At 42.1% G+C, this 23,343-nt stretch overlaps 1 protein-coding gene across 3 annotated transcripts in view; it reads left to right on the plus strand.

The window, feature by feature from the left end:
• Positions 1-23,343, plus strand: part of MON2 (MON2 homolog, regulator of endosome-to-Golgi trafficking) — a 257,814-nt gene that overhangs the window by 228,505 nt on the left and 5,966 nt on the right. For all 3 annotated transcript variants that reach the window (XM_063927724.1, XM_063927725.1, XM_063927726.1), the window contains 2 exons: positions 6,393-6,600; positions 11,800-11,882. In XM_063927724.1, the coding sequence (XP_063783794.1) occupies positions 6,393-6,600; positions 11,800-11,882 (291 nt within the window). The remainder of the gene's footprint in view (positions 1-6,392; positions 6,601-11,799; positions 11,883-23,343) is intronic.

Genomic DNA, 23,343 nt, shown 5'->3' on the forward strand with positions numbered 1-23,343 from the left:
CATCACCTCCCCCCCGCCCTTCGGCCGTCTGCCTGCTCGGCGGCGGGTCGCCTAATGTGTAGGGGGCATTAGATTTGGGTGGGTTATATTGTTTCTGTGCAGGGTAATTACTGGCTGCTTTATTTTTACACTGCAGTTTAGATTTCAGTTTGAACACACCCCACCCAAATCTCTCTCTGCACATGTTATATCTGCCCCCCCTGCAGTGCACATGGTTTTGCCCGGGGGTAATTCCAAGTTGATCGCAGCAGGATTTTTGATAGCAATTTGGCAAAACCATGTGCACTGCAGGGGAGGCAGATATAACGTGCAGAAAGAGTTAGATTTGGGTGGGTTATTTTATTTCTGTGCAGGGTAAATACTGGCTGCTTTATTTTTACACTGCAAATTAGATTGCAGATTGAACACAACCTAACTCTCTCTGCACATGTTATATCTGCCTCCCCTGCAGTGCACATGGTTTTGCCCAATTGCTAACAAAAATCCTGCTGTGATCAACTTGGAATTACCCCCATGGTTTTGCCCATTAGCTCACAAATTTGCTGCTGATCAGATCTGAATTAGGCCCTTGATACTGTTCAGATTCTTCAGTAAATTAGTATGGCTCTGTGTATGTCTGTAAAATGGACCTTTTAAACTTTATTCTCTTTAAAAGCTTTTTAACAACCCTTTTAGAAAAGGATGTGCATGATCATGGCAAAAATTGAAGACAATTTTTGGAGACTAGGGCTTGAAAAGAAGGTGTCAGTGTCTGGGACCAGAGGAGGAGACAGACACATGTATGGAGGAGACAACCGGGATGGAACCAGAGGAGTATCTGGCTGAGAGCATGAAAGAGGAGGCCAGGTCCAGAGGAAGAGATGTTAGCATGGAGGAGGTGGCCGGGAGTATGGATGAGGCCCGACGGATGGGAACAGGGGGCCCACTGATTTGCAAGCACAGAATCAGATTTCTGAACGCTTCCCATCCGGGATTACAAGGACTCCAGACAGATGTTCTAATTTCCAGATAGTCTAGATCTAATCCTGTACAGGTGGCAACCCTACAAATATGAGCATACTAAACGCATTGAAAAATGTACGTTTATCTAGAGTGTTCTATTGGTCTCTCTCACACTGTGTATCAGATTCACCTCCATTGTGTAGTATATTATAACACAATGTTAAATAATATGTAGTATAAATTGTATTGCCTGCACATTTAAAATGCATAAATATATCTCATTTAGGAGGACAATATAGTCTACCTAAAACCTTGTTCCAAGTGCTTTCAATTAGTTTGTATACAAATATGAAAGTCTTGTGAGAGTAATATTCCAAACTGTATGAAACCTAAATGCGTTTCATCTCTATGTAGTCCACTTTAGGACTTCCTCAGCGGGATATGCATTAATTTTTAATGTATGTTTGAATACCTTATTGTACTCCATCTTTATCTCCTTCTTGTCTGTTGTTTCCTCGGTTTTGAGTGGGGGATGGAACAACTTGTTGCCAGTCTATGTATTTATACGGCGTGTGCTATTATGTGATGGAACTTTTTGATAGCTACGAATATCCATATCATTATACAGTAAGGAATACATTAAATCAGATTTTAAAAACATATGCTATATGGAATAAAAAAAATGTTTTGTAAATAAAATCTGTGTTAACTATCTGGATGTCATAGTTGTTGAATTCTGATATAACTTTAATGTTAATTAGGAAGCCATGTGTTTCATTCATGGGGGGGGGGGGGGTGTGTGTGTGTGTGTGTGTGTGTGTGTGTGTGTGTGTGTGTGTGTGTGTGTGTGTACTGTATCTATTTATTTATTTATTTATACATATATATATCCTGTTGATCATTCCCTAAACTACAGCTGAGTGGGTTTATATGGATGTAGTTTCTTTATTAAAAAGATTGGGGCTGCATGTTTGGTAATTGATGAGTAAACCGACGATGGGTGGTTTTATGGTGAGAGAAATTAGAGTACCCATTTAATAGTTTGCCCAAGTCTGGCATGGGAAGTGTGCTATAAATTTGTGTTTTAACATGGAGAATTGTGGATGTATCTGGATTAGCAAAAGTATTGCGCTCATACAGTATGCTTTTGGAAGTTTTTTCCTTTTTTGCATGTGGCATTTTTTAGTGTTATGTAACATAGTCCAGTTTTCTGCTTCAAATAAAATAGGAGCCTTATGTTCTATTCCAGCAGCTCAAAGTTAAAGTATACAAAGCATATAATAAATAAAATAGATACAAGATTTGTAAAGGGGTTTATAGTTTTGGTTACTTTGGAATGTTATACTGTGTTCGTGCAGATTCTCTTACCTAAACAAGACTGTGAAAAGGATGTTTGTGTTATATGCTTATTATGAGTTATGTTTCTGTGTGCATGGCGGTATAAACTCTGTGTCTGCATTGTGAGAATTCACATACGTTTCCAAACAAATAGATTCAACCTTCCTGTCCTGAATTTCTTTCTAGAGATAAAATAGTCTTGCAGTATCCAATTGTCATGCCTCCAGCTGAAAGTTTAACATTTTATTAAGTGACTAGTTAGTACAGGGAGTGTGTGCGGTTCTAGTTTTCATTTCTTTTATTGGCTTATGGGGAGTACACATGGAGCAATTTTAACTATTTTCTAAGCGCTCTGTCTAGATCGCTTAGAAATGAATCGTGGATTGCTCCTTGTGTATACCCCATAGCGTTGCGCTGTCCTGCGCGCCGCCATCGTCCACTCGGATCATTAGCACATGCAACCAAGATCTAATTAGATTGCCTAGCATGTGCATAAAGAACACTGGTCAGCACACATCGTTGTGTGTATAGCGGTGTTTAGCGGTGTGTGCTGAGCGATCTGTACTAACCTAGATCACTTAGCACACCAGCACAAGTCGCCCCGTGTGTACTCCCCATAAGTGAGAAATCCTTATGTGATGGCATTATTTTGTATGTTAAATGTTTTAGCTCATCAATCAGGGACACAAAAGGTATCCTGGAGACAACACTGGTGAAAATTCCTGCTCTGTTCAGTATGGATATATGTTTTGATAGTCATTTATGATGGTCACAATTTAAACCCAAAGACCTAATTATGAAATCCGGTGATACAGTACACAAGGTTTTATAAATGTCAAAACAACAGATGACTTAAGACAGAAGTCTTTCAACCTTTTAAATGAGTGAGATTAATGCAAGTTAAATAAGGACATGATCACAGTGAAAACTCAATAATTGATGTCCTCTGAATTGGTTAACTGTTAATATGAATTTTAGGGTAGGTAAGCAGGTCCAGGTTAAGGTTTGTGGGGCCATAGGGGAAAAAATCTTGCAGGGCCTCTACCAGTTATATAGTGAAACTGAAATGCTGGCGATACTATTAAAAAGTATAATGTGTAAGTACTCACAGCACCAACATTGTACTGAACACACTGCAGAGCCCCAATTCATTATCCCACACAGTACAGCCAGTTCACATTATACTACAGTAGCCCCAGTTCATGTTATGTCCACATTTTGCTACACTCTAATGCCCCCAGCTCAAACTACGCCAGTGTCCACTGTTCATATTATGCATCCCACTCCTATTGACCTCCCTGTGATCTCAGTTCTTGGAAACTGTAAGCTGCAGCAGTATCTTTAAAGAGGTTTCTGCAAAGCCATCCAAGACCTTCTTGGTCCTCCTTCTTGACCCTCCCGCTTGTATCCTACCACCCACACTGACAATGTTGCAGTGTTATTTGTTGCAGCCTGCACCTTTCCTCTCCCCCTCCAACCAGCCAGTATGTGGCTGGTGATGTAGCTGTGATGCATACAATCTTCCTGTGGCTTTAGTAAAACGATACACTTCTGGGATTGCCTGTTAGCTCATGTTTGGATTAGGACGGTTTTAGATCACAAATCTGATGAACTCTCCTGCATTTATGACTCCGTGGTGGTCATGCATAACATTAAGTAAATTATAAACAATTATACTGCAGTGGTTACAATTGACAGTTACTGTGTTATTGCTACATTGTTTGGCCATTCTGTATTACAATATTATGAATGCTGTGCTGATTTGGTAATAATTTACCATTTCTGTGCTGCTGTTACATTGTTAGCACTTTAACAACATTATGCATGTGGTGCAGGTCTGACACTATGGGGTAAATTTACTAAGATGGTAGTTCTATTTAAGATGGGATGTTGCCCGTAGCAACCAATCAGATTCTACTTCTCATTTATCTAGCACCTTCTAGAAGATAATACCTTGTATCTGATTGGTTGCTATAGGCAACATTCCATCTTAAATAGAACTCCCATCTTAGTAAATTTACCCCCATGATGGTGCTATAAGGGTGCAGGCCAAAATTGAGAAATTATGGGTATACCAAGTATTTTTGACAGGGGGCATTATTTTTCCTGTATATGTTTCTTTCTTATGAACCACTGCTGCTACATTGAATTAATAAGCTTTCAAGTCATTCGTGTTATTGATCCATGTCAATCCATTATTATATTTTGAAAACATGATATTTCATCTCAACTACAACCTATTATTTTATCATTTTTTTCTAAACCGTTCCCTGCCTATGCTATCTTGTGCAGGCCACAATAGTAGAAAAATTAAAAATTTTATGAATATGTATTTTAATTATCTAACTTGAACTTTTAACGGTACTCAGAGAAAGGGTGGGTACACTTTAGGCCAATATTGGCATGATTTGCTGTATCTGAGCAACAAATTGAACATATCTCCTAATGTGTATGCATTATTGTGCACTCCCGCGGGTCGCATTATCTGGTCGGCCGTGCTGCGCGTGTAATGAAGGACAAAATCAGATGTCGTTTCATCATTCATTACATCGACTAGTGTGTACAGCCAGTCTTCAATGGTCCGTGCCCAAGGAAATTCAACCCAGCCATTGAGACAATTGGCCATCGCTCTAATGCGTGCCCAGCCTTTACAATTTTTAATCGCATGTATTAAAAATTACGTTTTAATTCACTTCTAATAAGAGTGCCCTGCAAAGAAGTTTTATTTTTCACATTTGTTGGTCTATTCTGTATTCCATATAACTTCTGAGTTCACCACCGACCACTATAATTATTCTTCATAACCAAATATAGGCTTCCATACTATTAGAATTTTTTTTTTTTTTTGCCATGAACATTATTTCAGATCTGGGGGGTTTATGTAGTAGCTTCCGATTTGACAGAAGCTACGGGATTCAGCGAGATTGCAGCTAAATTTTAAAGTGGCAACCAGGCAAACATTGCTATAGCTGCTATACAGGCACAATATACATGTACATTTCCAGAAGTACAAATATTGGAAAGCTGCTCAACCAGATGTAATTTCACTCAGGTGCTAAAAGGGAGGGGTAATTCTGTGTAAGAAAAAACAATTTGGGTTCCCTAATGCACACTGAGTGAGTAATAATACTACATAATAATCAGATAATACGGAGATCTTAGTTGCGTATATCTGCAGATATAGGGTTAAGCCCCCAGGCCGATCGACAAGGCTTCTCCGTCACTGGGGGTCCCTAATACTAGGTATGGTTCTGGGGTGCAGGACCCCATCATGCCGGCACAGGTCGGCTACCCCAGGTCAGAACACAGGTGAAAATTAATAAGGGTTAATAAGAAGCACAGAAGTGCTATATAAGTGAAGTGTGATTAAAATACAGACTACTTCTGATTTCCAGAAGTAGTCTGATTTGTGGCAGAGTTCTGTTTGTCAGATGTTTGTTTTTTAGAAATGCCTCTCATAGTACATTAACAGTAATCCACTTTTAGGTGGTCATTCCGAGTTGTTCGCTCAGTAATTTTCTTTGCATCGCAGCGATTTCCCGCTAATTGCGCATGCGCAATGTTCGCACTGCGAATGCGCCAAGTAAATTTGCTATGCAGTTAGGAATTTTAATCACGGCATTACAAGGTTTTTTCTTCGTTCTGATGATCGTAATGTGATTGACAGGAAGTGGGTGTTTCTGGGCGGAAACTGGCCGTTTTATGGGTGTGTGTGAAAAAACGCTGCCGTTTCTGGGAAAAACGCGGGAGTGTCTGAAGAAACGGGGGGAGTGTCTGGACGAACGCTGGGTGTGTTTGTGACGTCAAACCAGGAACGAAACTGACTGAACTGATCGCAGTTGCCGAGTAAGTGTGGAGCTACTCAGAAACTGCTAAGAAGTGTCTATTCGCAATTCTGCTAATCTTTCGTTCGCAATTTTACTATGCTAAGATTCACTCCCAGTAGGCGGCGGCTTAGCGTGTGCAAAGCTGCTAAAAGCAGCTTGCGAGCGAACAACTCGGAATGAGGGCCTTAGCCTGTACAGCAAAATTATTTTTTTTATTTAGTTTTTTTTTTATAATTGTAGTTTTTGTGTTAGCTTAACTTTGATTGCCACTTGTCTGTTTTGCAGAAGCAGAAATAGATATTAGGATGCGGGAAGAGTTTTCAAAAGTGTGCTTTGAGACCCTGCTTCAGTTCTCATTCAGCAATAAAGTATCAACACCCCAAGAAGGATATATTTCTAGAATGGCACTTTCTGTGCTGCTGAAGAGATCCCAAGATGTCCTACACCGCTACATAGACGATGAAAGGCTGAGCGGGAAATGTCCTCTGCCAAGGTATGTATGGGTTTTCTTATGCATTTGTAATGTTTATTTAAGATCTTTCCCAAACAAAATTATGCAGCAGGTCAACATATAGCTCAATGTTTCCCTTGTGTGCACGCGGGAGGATGATAATAATACACAAGAATATGAATTGCAGGATTTCACATATTGAAAAATAATACTGACATAAGTAATGTTATGTTTTTGTCTGCGTGATATATCTGTTACCTTAATGTGAATTTCATTTCTTTTTTTAATATACAGTCCAGAAAAGTTTTAATGTCCCCAGGCAAACCATTAACTATGTATAATGTTTGTTTTTGAAAGCTATAAGATAAAAAAGTAGCTATTGCTTTTGGAGCTTTAGTATTAATATTAATAATATAGCTATAATATTCATTATAATGGGAAACCCCCTGGTGGAAGAGGTTCTGTTCACTGTTATTGCCTTGAGATCAGCCACGTATGTACATCTTGTAGCTTTGTAGAACGGACTGTGGCCTAATTCAGATTTGTACATTAACCTGATAGTTTACATACAAATCCGATGGTTGCGGGTCTTGCAGTATTGCTCGAAGACCCGTCAGCTGCCGCCGCATGATTTGCATGCAGCATTTGGGGGGGGGCCAGAGCTGCGGACTCGTTCTACAAAATCGGGTCGTGTTGACCCCTTTTTGTAGGTGTGACGTGCGGGATCTGCTATGTCGAACACAGACTTACTGGACCCGGGTGTCTGTATCTGACATCCAGCCTGCATAAGCGATGGTGATCTCAGACGCAACACTTGGATCTCGCAAATGCATGCAGAAGGCATCTATCTCCTATAGATGCCTCCTGCTGCATTTTAATGGCACAGAATTGCACAGCTGCTTCCTTGCGGATGTACAACTCCTTACAAACATGAATTAGGCCTTGTGTACATTACATTCACTGCCCCACAGTCACATCCAATACAAATCTATTAAGGAAAAAAAAATGTACCTGTTAAGCTCCAACAAACGGGTTTCTTTTTTCCAACCTCTTTTTATTTGGTTTAACAAAGAAACATGCAAGAAAATGCAATCAATAATAAGAATAGGCATATATAAGTCAGGGTACACAAACTGATTGTGATAGGAACAACACCTGTTTCCTTGACTATGGGCGTACTTATATAAAGTACAGTAGATAAGGAGTCCCAAAAGTTGTAAAAGCAAATGTGTTTAAGAAATAAATAAAAAAATAATTGATACATTGTCATGTTGGAGACTGCAGAAAATAAAAGTATGGAAATGATGTGTGATGTCTGGTGTATTGCACATTCTGTAATCAGAACTTTAGAAATGAAAACTGGCAACATATATACATATTAGGTAAACCTTCTGGTTAATGCAAATATCTGATTAGCCAATCACAAGGCAGCAGTTTAATTCGTAAAAGTATGCAGATAAGGTCAGAATGGGGAAAGAAATGTGATCTAAATGAGTTTGGGGAGAATGCAATTATGCAAATTCATTTTTATGAATTATTTTTGCAAATTTATCCTCTCGCCCTTTAAAGATGTGCAGGTAAATGAATACATTTTGCTTACAGTAATAGGTGCATAGTCAGAAATTATAAGCAATCAGATCGTTCCTTCAATCATGGAATTAGTGTTCATGCTAGGCTGTTTTAACAGGGCACCACGCCATGCCCCTTTTGCGGTGCCCTGCTAAAACAGCCTGCCTGGTGCTGCCGTGTGAATAGATGCCACGCGCACGGCATCTGTTCACATTCAAGGGAGAGCTTGGTGGGTGAAGCCCAGGACCTCCGTAGTTGCTGGGCACGCCTCCACGAGTGACTCAACGGGCTGGGCATGCCCCAACTAGTGATGTTGAGGGGCCAGGCCACCCCCAGTAGTGATGCCAGCAGGGCCGCACCCCCTCCCGGACTAGCCATGCCCTCTTGGCTTGTGCGCACGAAGTGCCCCAGCAGTATCGGCGCCCTGCCCCAAAAAAATCCTGGGGGGAACACTGCGGAATGATTGGTGGTTCCAGAATTTCAGTGTCTCAAACTGCTTATCTCGGTATTTTCACACACACACCAGTCTCTAGAGTGTACAGAGAATGGTGTGCAAAACAATAAAACATACAGTGAGCAGTACTTCTATAGGCAAAATCACCTTGTTAATTAGAGAGGCCTGAAGAGTATTCATACTAATAGGTAGGTGACAGTAACTCAAATTACCATACATTATAACAGTGGCATGCTGATCATACTCTCTGAACACATTAGTATAACAAACCTTGAAGTGACTATACGACAGTATACATACTGTAGAGTGACAGTGCTGCCAGTTAGGAACAGGAAACTGGTACTACTGTGACACAGGCCCTCCAAAAGTGGACTGGTAAAGATTTTTGCTCTGGCATGTAGATGTTGGGGACAGAATATGACTGAAACATGAATCCATAGATCTACTTATTCTTCCTGCTGTCAACGGTTCAGGCTGATTATGGTGGAATGGTGTGGGGGATGTTTTCTTTACACATTATTTTAATTTAATAGAGCATTGTTTGAATGTTACAACCTACGTAAGTATCATTGCTGACCATGTTCATCTCTTTATGGCCACAGTCTTCCCATATTCCCATCTTGTAATTGCTACTTCAATCTTTTTAGCAGGTTGACGCACCATATCACAAAGCACGTCATCTCATGCTGGTTCCACAAACATCTCAATGCTTTCAGTATACTCCAGTGGCCTCTAGAATAATCAGATCTCATTCCAGAAGAAAATCTTTGGGATGTAGTGGAATAGGAGATTTGCAGCATTAATGTGGAGCAGACCAATCTGCAGCAACTGTGTGACTGTAATTTAAACATGCCACAAATAATACATGCTGTTCTGCTGTAGGTTAAAATTCAGTGTCTCTCAATTCATCTTTAAAATGGAGAGTGCCATCTTTTCTATTTTCATGCTATTGCTGTTCCCCATGCATCCCACCACAACTTGTCCTTTCCAACAATAAATATAATACTATATATGTGTGTGTACTGTATATACATACACAGTCTGTTTAGCCCGGCACTCAACCATGGGATGCACTGTATACTTGCTCTGGTGGCCTTCTTATAACCCCTTACAGAAATGCAAGTGAAGGCGGCACTCGACAGAGTTGAAACACAGAGGATACAACTCATTCTTTAATCCTACATTTCGGGCTTGCGCCCGTTGTCAAGGACAGTCAGACTGTCCGTGACGACGGGTGCAAGGCCAGAACGTAGGATTAAAGGACGAGTTGTTACCTCTGTGTAACAAGTCTGTCGATTTTCCACCTTCATTTGCATCTCTCTATCTATTTATTTATCTATCTATCTATCTTATCTATTGATCTATCTTATCTATCTATATATGTGATCACTTAAAATAAAGGCAGCAGTTTTTGTATACTTTGGGGTCAATCCAATTAGGTGTGAGTTGGCTTGTGTTTTCACAGCAAATTCGCACTGCAAATGCAAGTTGTGGTCTGATTGCAAGCTAGCATCTCATTCTCCCTGCAAAATTGTGGGTTTTTTTGCGAAAAAGGTAGGGAAAATCTTTATATTAAGGTAAAAATATTGAGACTTGCTTTAGAACCCTTGGGACCACCTCCATTATGACTAATTAGGCAATTGGAAGTTTTCAGTTTATTTGGGCCAATAATTACATGTTATTAATGGGTATATAAAGAAATGGGCTAGAAATACCCCCAAAATAAACTTTTTTTCATTCTGTATGCAACCCAAATTTAATTCAAGAATTTATATAAATGAAAATAATTGCTTTTTATTTTTTTTCCACCAAATCACCTTTTTTCTACTTTTTTTTTTTTTATTCATTTGTATATTCATTTGTATATGTATTTGTATATGTAGAAAAAAAAGGTATTCTTTTTAGCATTTTTCACAGTTAAGCATCAATGGTCACAATCTCAGACCATCGATGATCAGGACATCATGACCAATGCAGACTTGCATTTTCCGGCGGCTGCTGCTCTCTGCAGCCTCTGGTTTACACAAGGAAGGTAAGGGCGGCTTACATTTCCCCGACAGCTGCGAATGTCTGCAGCTGTGGGTTCGTGTGATGCAATGTTGCCGGATTAGCAGTGAACGGTGACATGGTGGGCACTGGGGGAGTGAACTAGAATGCGGAGGGGCTGGGAGGTCCCTCTGACATCCTTCTATATTTAACAGAGAGTCTCTTTATCTAAACCCAAGCAGCCTTCTATATGGTTCTGCTACAGTATCTCAGTTGCCACTTTTTGGGGGTATAGGATGGTTTCCCAACTTTTCATGCAATTTTCCCAGGTTGCTTTTAGTACAAAATTTGTGCTACCTTGCCATCAGTACTGCGCATTGGTATTTCTAATTGGATCTCGCATTTCTTGGGTCAAGGCATCCTTACAATGCATGTGATTTTAATTGGAATGTTTCCTTTGGTTTTATTGCAGTATAAATATTTAGAATTTCATTTTGGACTGCCATTTGTACAAAACATGGTGGTAATTCAGACCTGATCGTAGATGTGCTAAATTTAGCACATTTACGATTAAGTTTCTTTGACATGCGGGGGGATGCCCAGCACAGGGCTAGTCCGCCCCGCATTACAGCCCCCCCCCCCCCCCCCCCCTCACACACACACACACACACATACAGGTACAAAAGCATCACACGACGGCGATTCTTTTGTACCTGACAAGTAGCTCCCTGTCAACGCAGCTCCTGCGCGCTAGCAGGGGGCTAGCCGCCGCGTCCTGGGTCGCAGAGGCTGCGTGTGACATCATGCAGCTGCCGCGGCCCGCCCCTCCTATTGTCCAGACATGCCTCCATTGTCAGGGCCGTGCCCCGCCAACAGCGTTCTAACGCCGTTGGCACGCCCCCTCCCACCTCTTGACCGCCTCTGCCTGTCAATCAGGCAGAGGCGATCGCACCAGTGAGATGCTTTCGCACATGAGCAGTGCGCCTGCCACACGTGCGCACTGCGCATAGTAATTCAGACTGCGATAGCTGCCTCTGCAGCGATGCAGTCTGAATTACCCCCATGGAACTGTGTAAAAGCCTAAGTGAACTTCATAACCATAAATTACTCATATATCAAATATTTGTTGGGGAAAGGTACCTTTTACACAGGGCATATACTGTAATGTTCTTTGCAAAGTTGTAAGGCCAAGTCAATTGTAACTAATGGAGGTTTCTGTTTGTATTTTTCAGGCAACGTGTAACAGAAATCATATTTGTTTTAAAGGCTGTAAGCACTCTAATAGATTCGCTTAAGAAAACTCACCCAGAAAATGGTAAGTACATTACGAATTACAAAATACTTGAAGGGAAAAGGGGAGGGGGAGACCTGAGCACAGGTGTATCAATTAGGGTGTGAATCAATTGCTAAGAATATATTGTTCCGCAGTGTAATATAAGTACCATGGTTTTATCCAGTGGAATTCCACTTAGAAAAGTGTCAGGTGGAGGTGCTCTCCTGAGAGTATGGTGAACGTATATACAAGAAGGGGCAGAAGAAACTCTCTTTTTCTGCCCCACTCATAGTTAGAAAATTTAACTTTTATTACTGTACTTTAAAAACGATAAGTATTGTAATCACATTCAGATAGACAAACATCACATATAACATGTAGTTGTAGATAATAGCAGAGGTAATAAATTCTCTTGCTGTAATAAATGCTTCAAATAGACAATGTGTAGTTCGCTGATAATTCAGATAGCTTGAGCAAAATTATTATTTTTCTTTTTTCAAAACTGGTACCATAATTATCAATGTCTCAGATAATTCCTATTGATACAGTAGGCAACACAGTTCACAGTGCAGATACTGTATACAGCCGGTAAGGAATAATAATGACTCCAAATAACAATCACCAATGAGTCCACACCACAGATTATCTCACAAAATTGCCAAATACTTGAAATCAGTCCTTAATGTCAATATTGCTGATTAATAACATGCAATGTGAGGGTGTGTTGTGCAGGATAAAGGTAAAACTCCTTGCATGAGTGGAGGGGTAGTAACAGGTAACCTTGTATTTTGACACTAATTGGGGCAGCTGCTGCTCACTATGTGTAGGTGCATTTATAGTGAGTGAGAGTGTCCCAGGGATTGGAATGAGGATACTTTGTTGCTTCTGCTGTTGTAGTGTAACGACCTGAGTGCCCTGTTTGTATTCAGTGCAGGGTACTCAGTAGAACATTTTCCACAATGAGAGAGTGCTGACGTAGAAGATGATGGAGTGTCAAAAAAGATATAGAATAAAGACACACGGGCTGCCCTCAGAGTATGCTGCTTCTCTGCATATGCCACTGGTATTGGTGCAGGGTGAGCGATACTCTGACCTGTGGTGGTGTATATGGAGAGCAGAAAGGCCAGCGGCAGTGTTCCGAGCCCCAATGGCTGGCCAGTCCCTGGTGCCTAATGGTATTGCAGGGTCTCTAACCATGCCCTGCAGCACTTCTCACAGCGCCCTGAAAGCAAGGAGGTACCTGTTCGGAGTATGAGTATTGCAGCTGTGAATTTGCTCTGTTCAGTCTGGCTATACTAGTGGTGCGGTGTGTCCCACTAGTGCACTCACGGGCACCGGCATCTCAGACAGCTGTTTTGCAGTGATGCTTCTTCAGTGAGACTCCCCTTCAGTGAGACAAAATACATTGTTTGTTTTTCTTTTCTTTTCTTTTGCAAGTACAGTTGTTATGAAAACTAGAAATTCACTGCGCTAGTGTAATAACTAAAATAAAATGGATACAATTTTGTGCCGTATGTCATGAAATTAACAAATACATGTGTGTAAATTGTGGAACATTTATTAACATAAAAAACAAACAATAACAACAATTTAAAAATATATATACAGTTTTAGGCAGGTGTGTAAATTTTTTACACACCTGCAAAGTAAGAATTCTTTCAAAAATAGAAGTGTAACTAGCATTTTTTATCAATTAAAATGCAAAGTGAATGAACAGAAGAGAAATCTAAATCAAATCAATATTTTGTATGACCACCTTTTGCCTTCAAAACAGCATCAATTCTTCAAGGTACACTTGCGCACAGTTTTTTTTAAGGAACTCAGCAGGTAGGTTGTTCCAAACATCTTGGAGAACTAACCAGAAATCTACTGTGAATTTAGGCTTCCTCAAATCCTTCGGTATCTTCATGTAATCCCAAACAGACTCAGTGATGTTGAGATTATGGCTCTGTGGGGGCCAAATCATCACTGCCAGGACTACTTGTTCTTCTTTACACTGAAGATCGTTTTTAATGACATTGTATGTGTGGGATCATTTTCCTGCTGCAGAATAATTTGGAGCCAATCAGACGCCTCCCTGATGGTACTGCATGTTGGATACGTACCTGCCTGTTTTTGTCAGCATTGAGTACCCCAACTCCATTTGCTGAAATGCAACCCCAAACTTGCAAGGAACCCCCAACATGCTTCACTGTTGCTTGCAGGTACTCATTGTTGTACTGCTCTTCAGCCATTCTGCAAAAAAACTGCCTTCTCTTACAGGCAAATATTTTACATTTTGACTCATCAGTCCAGAGCACCAGCTGCCATTTTTCTGCACCCCAGTTCCTATGTTTTCGAACATAGTTTGGTCACTTGGCCTTGATTCCATGTCGAAGGTATGGCTTTTTGGCTGTAATTCTTCCATGAAGACCTCTTCTGGCCAGACTTCTCCGAACAGTAGATGTAAGTAGCTGGGTCCCACTGGTTTCTTCCAGTTCTAAACTGATGGCACTGCTGGACATCTTCTGATTTCGAATGAAAGTAAGCAGGATGTGTCTTTCATGTGATAAAAAATACAAACATGCCTGAAAAATACAAATATAAACCTCCATTAGTTTCCTTGGCCGACCACTGTGTCTATGGTACTCAACATTGCTACAATGCTGAGAAATACAGACAGTTACTTGTCCATCATGCAATACCATCAGGTAGGCATATGATTGGCTCCAAATTTATTCTGCAGCAGGACAACAACCCCAAACATACAATTTCATTAAGAAATATCTTCAACATAAAGAAGAGCAAGGAGTCCTGTAAGTGATGATATGTCCCCCACAGAGCTCTGATCTCAACATCATCGAGTCAGTATGGGATTATATGAAGCGACAGAAGGATTTGAGCGAGCCTACATCCACAGAAGATCTGTGGTTACTTTTCCAAGATGTTTGGAACGACCTCCCTGCCGAGTTCCTTCAAAAACTATGTGCAAGTGTACCTTGGAGAGTTGATGCTATTTTGAAGGCAAACGGTGGTCACACCAAATATTGATTTGATTCAGATTTCTCATCTGTTCATTTACTTTGCATTTTGTTAATTAAAAACAATTAAAACTTTTTTTTTCTAGAAAGCATTTTTTCTTTGCAGCATTTTTTGCACACCCGCCTAAAGCTTTTGCACAGAACTGTATATAGAGAGATTTCATGGTGAATTTTCTAATGCACCTTTTAGAGCAATATTTAATCTGAATAATATGATAAACACTCTCACAACACTGTCTTTTTTAGGGGTAGTCTAATGCTTTTTATCAATCACCATCTGTTGGGGGTAGTAGTGAACTAGATGTATGGCATTTCATCAGTCCTGTGCAATACAATAGCCGCATAATACCTGGTGGATCCCGTAATTAGGGGGTGTATGTCCTCCTCCAATGCGGTTGCAGTCCTTTTCCAGGTGCATGCGGTCTCTCCGAACCGCAGCTTTGAAACAGTGCGCACTGCTAATATAGATCATATAGAAACAGCATATCTACCCAAAATTGATGCCAGCCGATTTTGGATGTTGGTAATTCAGATGCTGTGTAATCTAAAGGTGATGTTGCTGAGTGCCTTTGATCAAAGCATCTTGTTCTCAGCTGAGAACTTTTTCAAGTTTTGAAAGTGTTCAGTAGGTGAGTAGCTCTGTCATGAGAGTAAATATCATTTGTCTGGCCCCATGCCAAAAATACTTTTTGTGGAATGTTTGACATTGCATGTCTATTAACTGCTCCAAGTGCCCCTGTGTTGCTGTTCTGAGCATGCATACCAGAGCCCTGTTTGATCCTCTCTTTCATCACAGTAGAACTGAAAGCCCAAACAGGCTACATTGCTTATGCTCCAAGGAAGGTGATGTACAGTGCATTTTCAGCCTTATAGCAGTTGCTGGTTGTCCTCTCTAGACCAAATAATTGCCTACATCAGATATAAAATCTGACCAACTACGTGGGCTCATTATTAGCCATAATGTTTTCTTGGAGTCTGAAATATGGAGATTTTGCTGCATGTTTCAGTGTTATTAAACATTCTAGATTTTTTTTATGTATCTTAAAAGTTGTTTCAAAGGTAAAGCTTCACTGCTGTATAAATAATTTTTTACCTTTTTACATTGTTTTTTATATGCCTTCCTGCTACCTCAGCTTAATACACTGTGTGGAAGTTCTGGCTCCCTATAGTGCATTTCAGCCATATCATTGAACAAACTTGTTTCTTGTTGTTGCCCTTGAATACAGCTCATAGCTGGCATTTGGCTACATTGGGCCGTATCTTTTTAGCCCCAAAGAACTTTCGGACGGTAAAAATGGGCAGATATCGCGATTAATGACCAATGGTCATTATTGCAGTATCCAACTAGAGGCCGTTTTTATCAGCCGAAATTGCACCCGCAATCATGCGATAACACATCCCCGATCCCATGTGTTTTCTCGCCTCCGGCAGCCCGTTATCACTGATTATCTGAAGCATAACCCCCGATACCCCCTTCATCGGGGCTAATAGGATAGCCCTCAGTGATCCAGTTAGCAGCGGAAAAGTGCCACTGCTAATAGGATATCGCCTGTGTCCAATGCAAAGAGCATATCAGGTAGTATCTAGAGAAGCGTAATATACAGGTCCCATAATAATAGTAATAATAGAGTAATAGAATGCAACATTGTGTCTGTTTACTACCATAGAATTATATGTGTCTCTCTCTACCCCCAATCCTCATTCAACCCTGGAAATTAAAAACAAAGAAATAAAACTTTGTGTCTGCTCTGTGACACATCAGAAGATCATCAAAATCACTCTATGCTTCCTGATCACCAAAAGATTACATTTCAGTAGGGAATAGATCAGTTACATTTTGCTCTTTGTGTTAAATGCTGTTTTGTGTAGGACAGTGAGTTTTAACAGACAAAGTTTAGTCTCCAAGAAAATGGTTGACCATGAAGTAGCTTTATATATGTTAAAATAGTAACATTAGTGTGTTTAAGTGGGGGTCCCGGAGCTCCAAAGGCATCTACCATGATAGAGACTGCCTCACAAAGATCACCTATATCTGGATATAAAAGGTCATTATTATCAGGTGTGATATCAATGTGACTGTGACCTGTGTGTAGTGATCCGTGTTATTGTGTGCGTGGTTTCACGACCAGTGTCGGACTGGGGCATGAAGGGTCCACCGGGGTAATGTGGTGGTAGGGGCCCATGTTTAGGGCTGTGGTCAGCCACCATATATGTTTGGCTAACCATTGGAGAGTGCATGGGCTGGGCCCCTTGATAAATATATATAGTAAACACTGCCAGTACATGCATGATAATTTACCAGATTAATAACAGCAATGCAATGTAGAAAATACACCTTAGTCCTGTGCAGTGTAGGGTAACATATGTATAGTATAATTCAATTGCACAGTCTGGGACCTGATGTCTAGAGGAGGAGGTGGGCCGCCAGGTAGTGGTTCCCACCGGCCAGGCCTACCCTGTTCACGGGTGTAGTACGGGTGACCGGCGGTCTCCTGACCGCCGGTCACCTTACCGACGCCGGGATCCCGGCAGCATACCGACGCCGGGATCCCGGCGGGGAAGGGCGAGTGCAGCAAGCCCCTTGCGGGCTCGCTGCGCTCGCCACGCTGCGGGCTCGGTGGCGACCTGACGTCGCCACGGGTTCTATTCCCACTCTATGGGTGTCGTGGACACCCACGAGTGGAAATAGTCCCTGTTGGTCGGCATGCCGACCATCGGGATAGTGAGCCGTCGGGCTCACGGAGGAGGTCATGTGACTGTCGGTCAGCCGACCGGCGGTCACATGACTACCACCCCTGTTCACAACCTTTGTATATTAATCAGTGTGTATCATATATGTTATATTGGTGTGAGCTAAATGTTGTGATCAGTGTGTATCAGGTGTTTGATATTTGTGTGACCTTCGTATAGTGATAAGTGTGATATTGGTGTGGCCTGTTTATTATGGTCTAGATGTCAAGTGTGGGAATGTATGTCTTTATTATGTGTTTTATTACTGTTGTGATAAATTTCCCAGTAAAGCTATTGTCAGAATTTGAAACTCTACCTGATGCAAATATGTGGTTGAAAAGCACAGACTGCTAAAGCAATCTATTTAGTTAACATTGCAGTTGTTTATCTGAAAGCTGGCAAAAGTTTTCTGTATGAGAGAAATACCTCCTGCCATACACAGGAAAAGGCAGCCTTGCTCTCTAGTTGCATTGTGTAGTGGAACAATTAACATAGCCTTTGCTAGCTTAGTATCTGACATCGGTATATCTGGAGAGTTCTGCTATTCTCTGCTCCCACTCACAATGTTTCCCCACTCTAGTTATAGATTGGGAGAGGGGCTGAGGTTTTACACAGTGAGCCATCACACGTGTCTTAACTGCTGATCATGAGTACATTGTTATTGTAAGAAAATTATAAAGAGAGAAGTGTGTGTGTGTGTGTGTGTGTGTGTGTGTGTGTGTGTGTGTGTGTGTGTGTGTATTTTGAAACATGTAAGTGTTGTGAAACTAAAGGCATGACCCAGAGCTGGAGAGAGGTGTATAGGCTATCACAGATAATTTCATTTAGAAACTAACCTAGTGGGACATAAATGTAATGCCCAGGGACAAGTCTGACATTCATACAATTAAAATTGCTATTTGTTTAATTGTACCGTGCCACTTTTCCATCTGTACTGAGCCATGCAAATTAAAATAACAGCTCTGTGTATCACGTTGCGATCTTATCGTAGAAATGTATATATTAGTGTAAGATCTATATATATATGTATTATGTTAGCTTTTTCATTCTCGCTGGTCTCCAGTGTTCTCTGTGTTCCATGTAAAGATGATTTGTTGGTGCAACCCTAAAGCTTGATACACACTATAAGATTATCTGTCCAATCTGGCTGGTGGGTCCGAAAATCTGGTAATGTCTGGTAGCAAGTGTCAAGGAACGATTTGCTCCCAAAATCTGGAAAATAAGCAAAAACGATTGCTTGGATACATTGGTTAGATTAAACTGATTTATCCAATTTGTCTGAATGACTGACTGTTTTCCACTGTTTGGGAGCAAATGGTCAATAGTCAATTGGTCCCATACATTCACAGATTTTCTTTCCAACCAGAAAGATTGGACAGCTAATCTTGCAGTGCGTTTTCAGCTTAAGGAGGCCATATACTGAAAGATTTTCAACTAAATATCCAACTAACCAACTGACTAACATGTCTGTCCTACTAAAACGGTACTCCACACATTGAATCAAGTGACTGAAACCACAGGTGCTTGTTACAAATTTGGGGGGGGACCATTATTTTTTGATTCATTATTATTATTTTAATTTTTTACAGTGCTGTAGTGTAGACAGTATCCTCCCGCTTCCCTGCCATAACCTTCAGTTTGGAAGGGCGGGGGGGGGGAAGGGGGGGTGCAGAACATGTTTAATTTCTCCCTTTCAGTTGGGCTGACTGTTTTTGCCCATTTCTGAGTGTGTGGGAATAATCGGCTGAATATCATTTGCTCCCACTATCGTTCTAAACAGCCAGCTAGTTGTTTGGTTGGAATGACAGTCGTTCCGTGTATGGCAGCTTTAGTAAAAAATAGCACTCTTTTTTGCCTCCTAGCAACACAGTAAATAGCATCTACTTATATACATTCTGTGTCACATCAACCACTGCCATTATCTTGTGCCCTAGACCGTTCTAACATTGCAGAGAACAGAGACACAGGTCCGACCTATGTGTTGAAATGATCTTTCTTGCTAATGATTTTTATTTTCAACAAATTAGAGCAGCAAGTTATTATGTTAGTCACCAGCAGACATTTCAAGTAATGTAAATAACCTATTATCCCTGTTATGAAATATGTTTATCTCCTTGTGGATCAGTTTAATAAAATAAAATCCATGACAACTAGAGGAGATGGGAAAGAAATGCAGATGGTGGAATTAATTGAAAGAACTCGCAGAAGTAATATTGAGCTTGTGTGACCTTCAAGGTTGGTGAATCATATACCTCCTCAGGCAACACATTCATCAAAACTTTCCTTATGAAATGGATGACAGGGTCACCATAGTTTTGCTTACCTCCATCACTTAATGAACTGCACAACCCCAGTCTACGAAAGTATTGCCATTCCTGTGCCATTCAGGCCTGTCTCACAGAGACTGTTATTGTGCCGAGTTTATACTCCCTGCCTACCACTTTTCTTTTCCTGGAATATATTAGGAACTGTCAAAGTTGTCAGCATTTGGTGGTTCTTGTAAACTTATCATACCATGCACTTATGCCATGATGTTGTTCTTTAGTTTTACCTTGCTATTATACTTATTATTACCATGCTGTTGTACTTATACAATTGTATTATTACTGTATTCTATAGCTCATTAATATTATGCAGCACTGTACAGAGAATATATCAGTGAGTCACATGAGCTTATACTCTAATATATTATACATTAGATTAATATATTATAGATATTCCTTATCACATGGTCATACATACTGTACACACTGAGGAAGTCAGTAACCTATCAGTATGTTTCTCTGACGTCCTAGTGGATGCTGGGACTCCGTCAGGACCATGGGGATTAGCGGCTCCGCAGGAGACAGGGCACAAAAATAAAAGCTTTAGGACTAGGTGGTGTGCACTGGCTCCTCCCCTACCCTCCTCCAAGCCTCAGTTAGGTTTTTGTGCCCGTCCGAGCAGGGTGCAATCTAGGTGGCTCTCCTAAAGAGCTGCTTAGAAAAAGTTATTAGGTTTTTTATTTTCAGTGAGTCCTGCTGGCAACAGGCTCACTGCAACGAGGGACTTAGGGGAGAAGAAGTGAACTCACCTGCGTGCAGGATGGATTGGCTTCTTAGGCTACTGGACACCATTAGCTCCAGAGGGATCGAACACAGGCCCAGCCATGGAGTCCGGTCCCGGAGCCGCGCCGCCGACCCCCTTGCAGATGCCGAAAAGTGAAGAGGTCCAGAAACCGGCGGCAGAAGACTTTTCAGTCTTCATGAGGTAGCGCACAGCACTGCAGCTGTGCGCCATTGTTGTCAGCACACTTCACACCAGCGGTCACTGAGGGTGCAGGGCGCTGGGGGGGGGCGCCCTGGGCAGCAATGATAATACCTTGTTCTGGCTAAAAATACATCACATATAGCCCCTGGGGCTATATGGATGTATTTAACCCCTGCCAGGTCTCACAAACACCGGGAGAAGAGCCCACCGAAATAGGGGGCGGGGCCTATCTCCTCAGCACACAGCGCCATTTTCCTGCACAGCTCCGCTGCGAGGAAGGCTCCCAGGACTCTCCCCTGCACTGCACTACAGAAACAGGGTAAAAAAACAGAGAGGGGGGGCACTTTTTTGGCGATATTGATATATTAAGCTGCTATAAAGGAAACAACACTTCTGTAGGGTTGTTCCTATATATTTATAGCGCTTGGGTGTGTGCTGGCAAACTCTCCCTCTGTCTCCCCAAAGGGCTAGTGGGGTCCTGTCTTCGATAAGAGCATTCCTTGTGTGTCTGCTGTGTGTCGGTAGGTGTGTGTCGACATGTATGAGGACGATGTTGGTGTGGAGGCGGAGCAATTGCCGGTAATGGTGATGTCACCCCCTAGGGAGTCGACACCGGAATGGATGGCTTTGTTTATGGAATTACGTGATAATGTCAGCACGTTACAAAAATCAGTTGACGACATGAGACGGCCGGCAAACCAGTTAGTACCTGTCCAGGCGTCTCAGACACCGTCAGGGGCTGTAAAACGCCCTTTACCTCAGTCAGTCGACACAGACCCAGACACGGACACCGAATCTAGTGTCGACGGTAAAGAAACAAACGTATTTTCCAGTAGGGCCACACGTTATATGATCACGGCAATGAAGGAGGCTTTGCATATCTCTGATACTGCAAGTACCACAAAAAGGGGTATTATGTGGGGTCTGAAAAAACTACCTGTAGTTTTTCCTGAATCAGAGGAATTGAATGAAGTGTGTGATGAAGCGTGGGTTAACCCCGATAGAAAACTGCTAATTTCAAAGAAGTTATTGGCATTATATCCTTTCCCGCCAGAGGTTAGGGCGCGCTGGGAAACACCCCCTAGGGTGGATAAGGCACTCACACGCTTATCAAAACAAGTGGCGTTACCGTCTCCTGAAACGGCCGCCCTCAAGGATCCAGCTGATAGGAGGCTGGAAACTACCCTGAAAAGTATATACACTCATACTGGTGTTATACTGCGACCAGCCATCGCCTCTGCATGGATGTGCAGTGCTGGGGTGGTTTGGTCGGATTCCCTGACTGAAAGTATTGATACCCTGGATAGGGACAGTATTTTATTGACTATAGAGCAATTAAAGGATGCTTTTCTTTATATGCGAGATGCTCAGAGGGATATTTGCACTCTGGCATCGAGAGTAAGTGCGATGTCCATATCTGCCAGAAGAAGTTTATGGACGCGACAGTGGTCAGGTGATGCGGATTCCAAACGGCATATGGAAGTATTGCCGTATAAAGGGGAGGAATTATTTGGGGTCGGTCTATCGGATTTGGTGGCCACGGCAACAGCCGGGAAATCCACCTTTTTACCTCAGGTCCCCTCCCAACAGAAAAAGACACCGTCTTTTCAGCCGCAGTCTTTTCGTTCCTATAAGAACAAGCGGGCAAAAGAACAGTCATATCTGCCCCGAGGCAAAGGAAAGGGTAAGAGAGTGCACCAAGCAGCTCCCTCCCAGGAGCAGAAGCCCTCCCCGGCTTCTGCAAAGCCCTCAGCATGACGTTGGGGCTTTACAAGCGGACTCGGGGGCGGTGGGGGGTCGACTCAAGAATTTCAGCGCACAGTGGGCTCACTCACAGGTGGACCCCTGGATCCTGCAGGTAGTATCTCAGGGTTACAGGTTGGAATTCGAGAAGTCTCCCCCTCGCCGGTTCCTAAAGTCTGCTCTGCCAACGTCTCCCTCAGACAGGGCGACGGTATTGGAAGCCATTCACAAGCTGTATTCTCAGCAGGTGATAGTCAAGGTACCCCTCCTACAACAGGGAAAGGGGTATTATTCCACACTAACTTTGTCTCCACGGACAAGGGTGTCTCTTCTGTGGTGGTTGCAGAGTGCTCATCTGTTAGAGGGCCGCAGATTCGGCATACAGGACTGGGTCCTGGTGACCACGGATGCCAGTCTGAGAGGCTGGGGAGCGGTCACACAGGGAAGAAACTTCCAGGGAGTGTGGTCAAGCCTGGAGATGTCTCTTCACATAAATATACTGGAGCTAAGAGCGATTTACAGTGCTCTAAGCCTGGCAAAACCCCTGCTTCAGGGTCAGCCGGTGTTGATCCAGTCGGACAAATCACGGCAGTGACCCACGTAAACAAACAGGGCGGCACAAGAAGCAGGAGGGCAATGGCAGAAGCTGCAAGGATTCTTCGCTGGGCGGAAGATCATGTGATAGCACTGTCAGCAGTGTTCATTCCGGGAGTGGACAACTGGGAAGCGGACTTCCTCAGCAGACACGATCTACACCCGGG

Source organism: Pseudophryne corroboree, chromosome 6 (assembly GCF_028390025.1).
Source record: "Pseudophryne corroboree isolate aPseCor3 chromosome 6, aPseCor3.hap2, whole genome shotgun sequence".
Classification (NCBI taxonomy): domain Eukaryota; kingdom Metazoa; phylum Chordata; class Amphibia; order Anura; family Myobatrachidae; genus Pseudophryne; species Pseudophryne corroboree.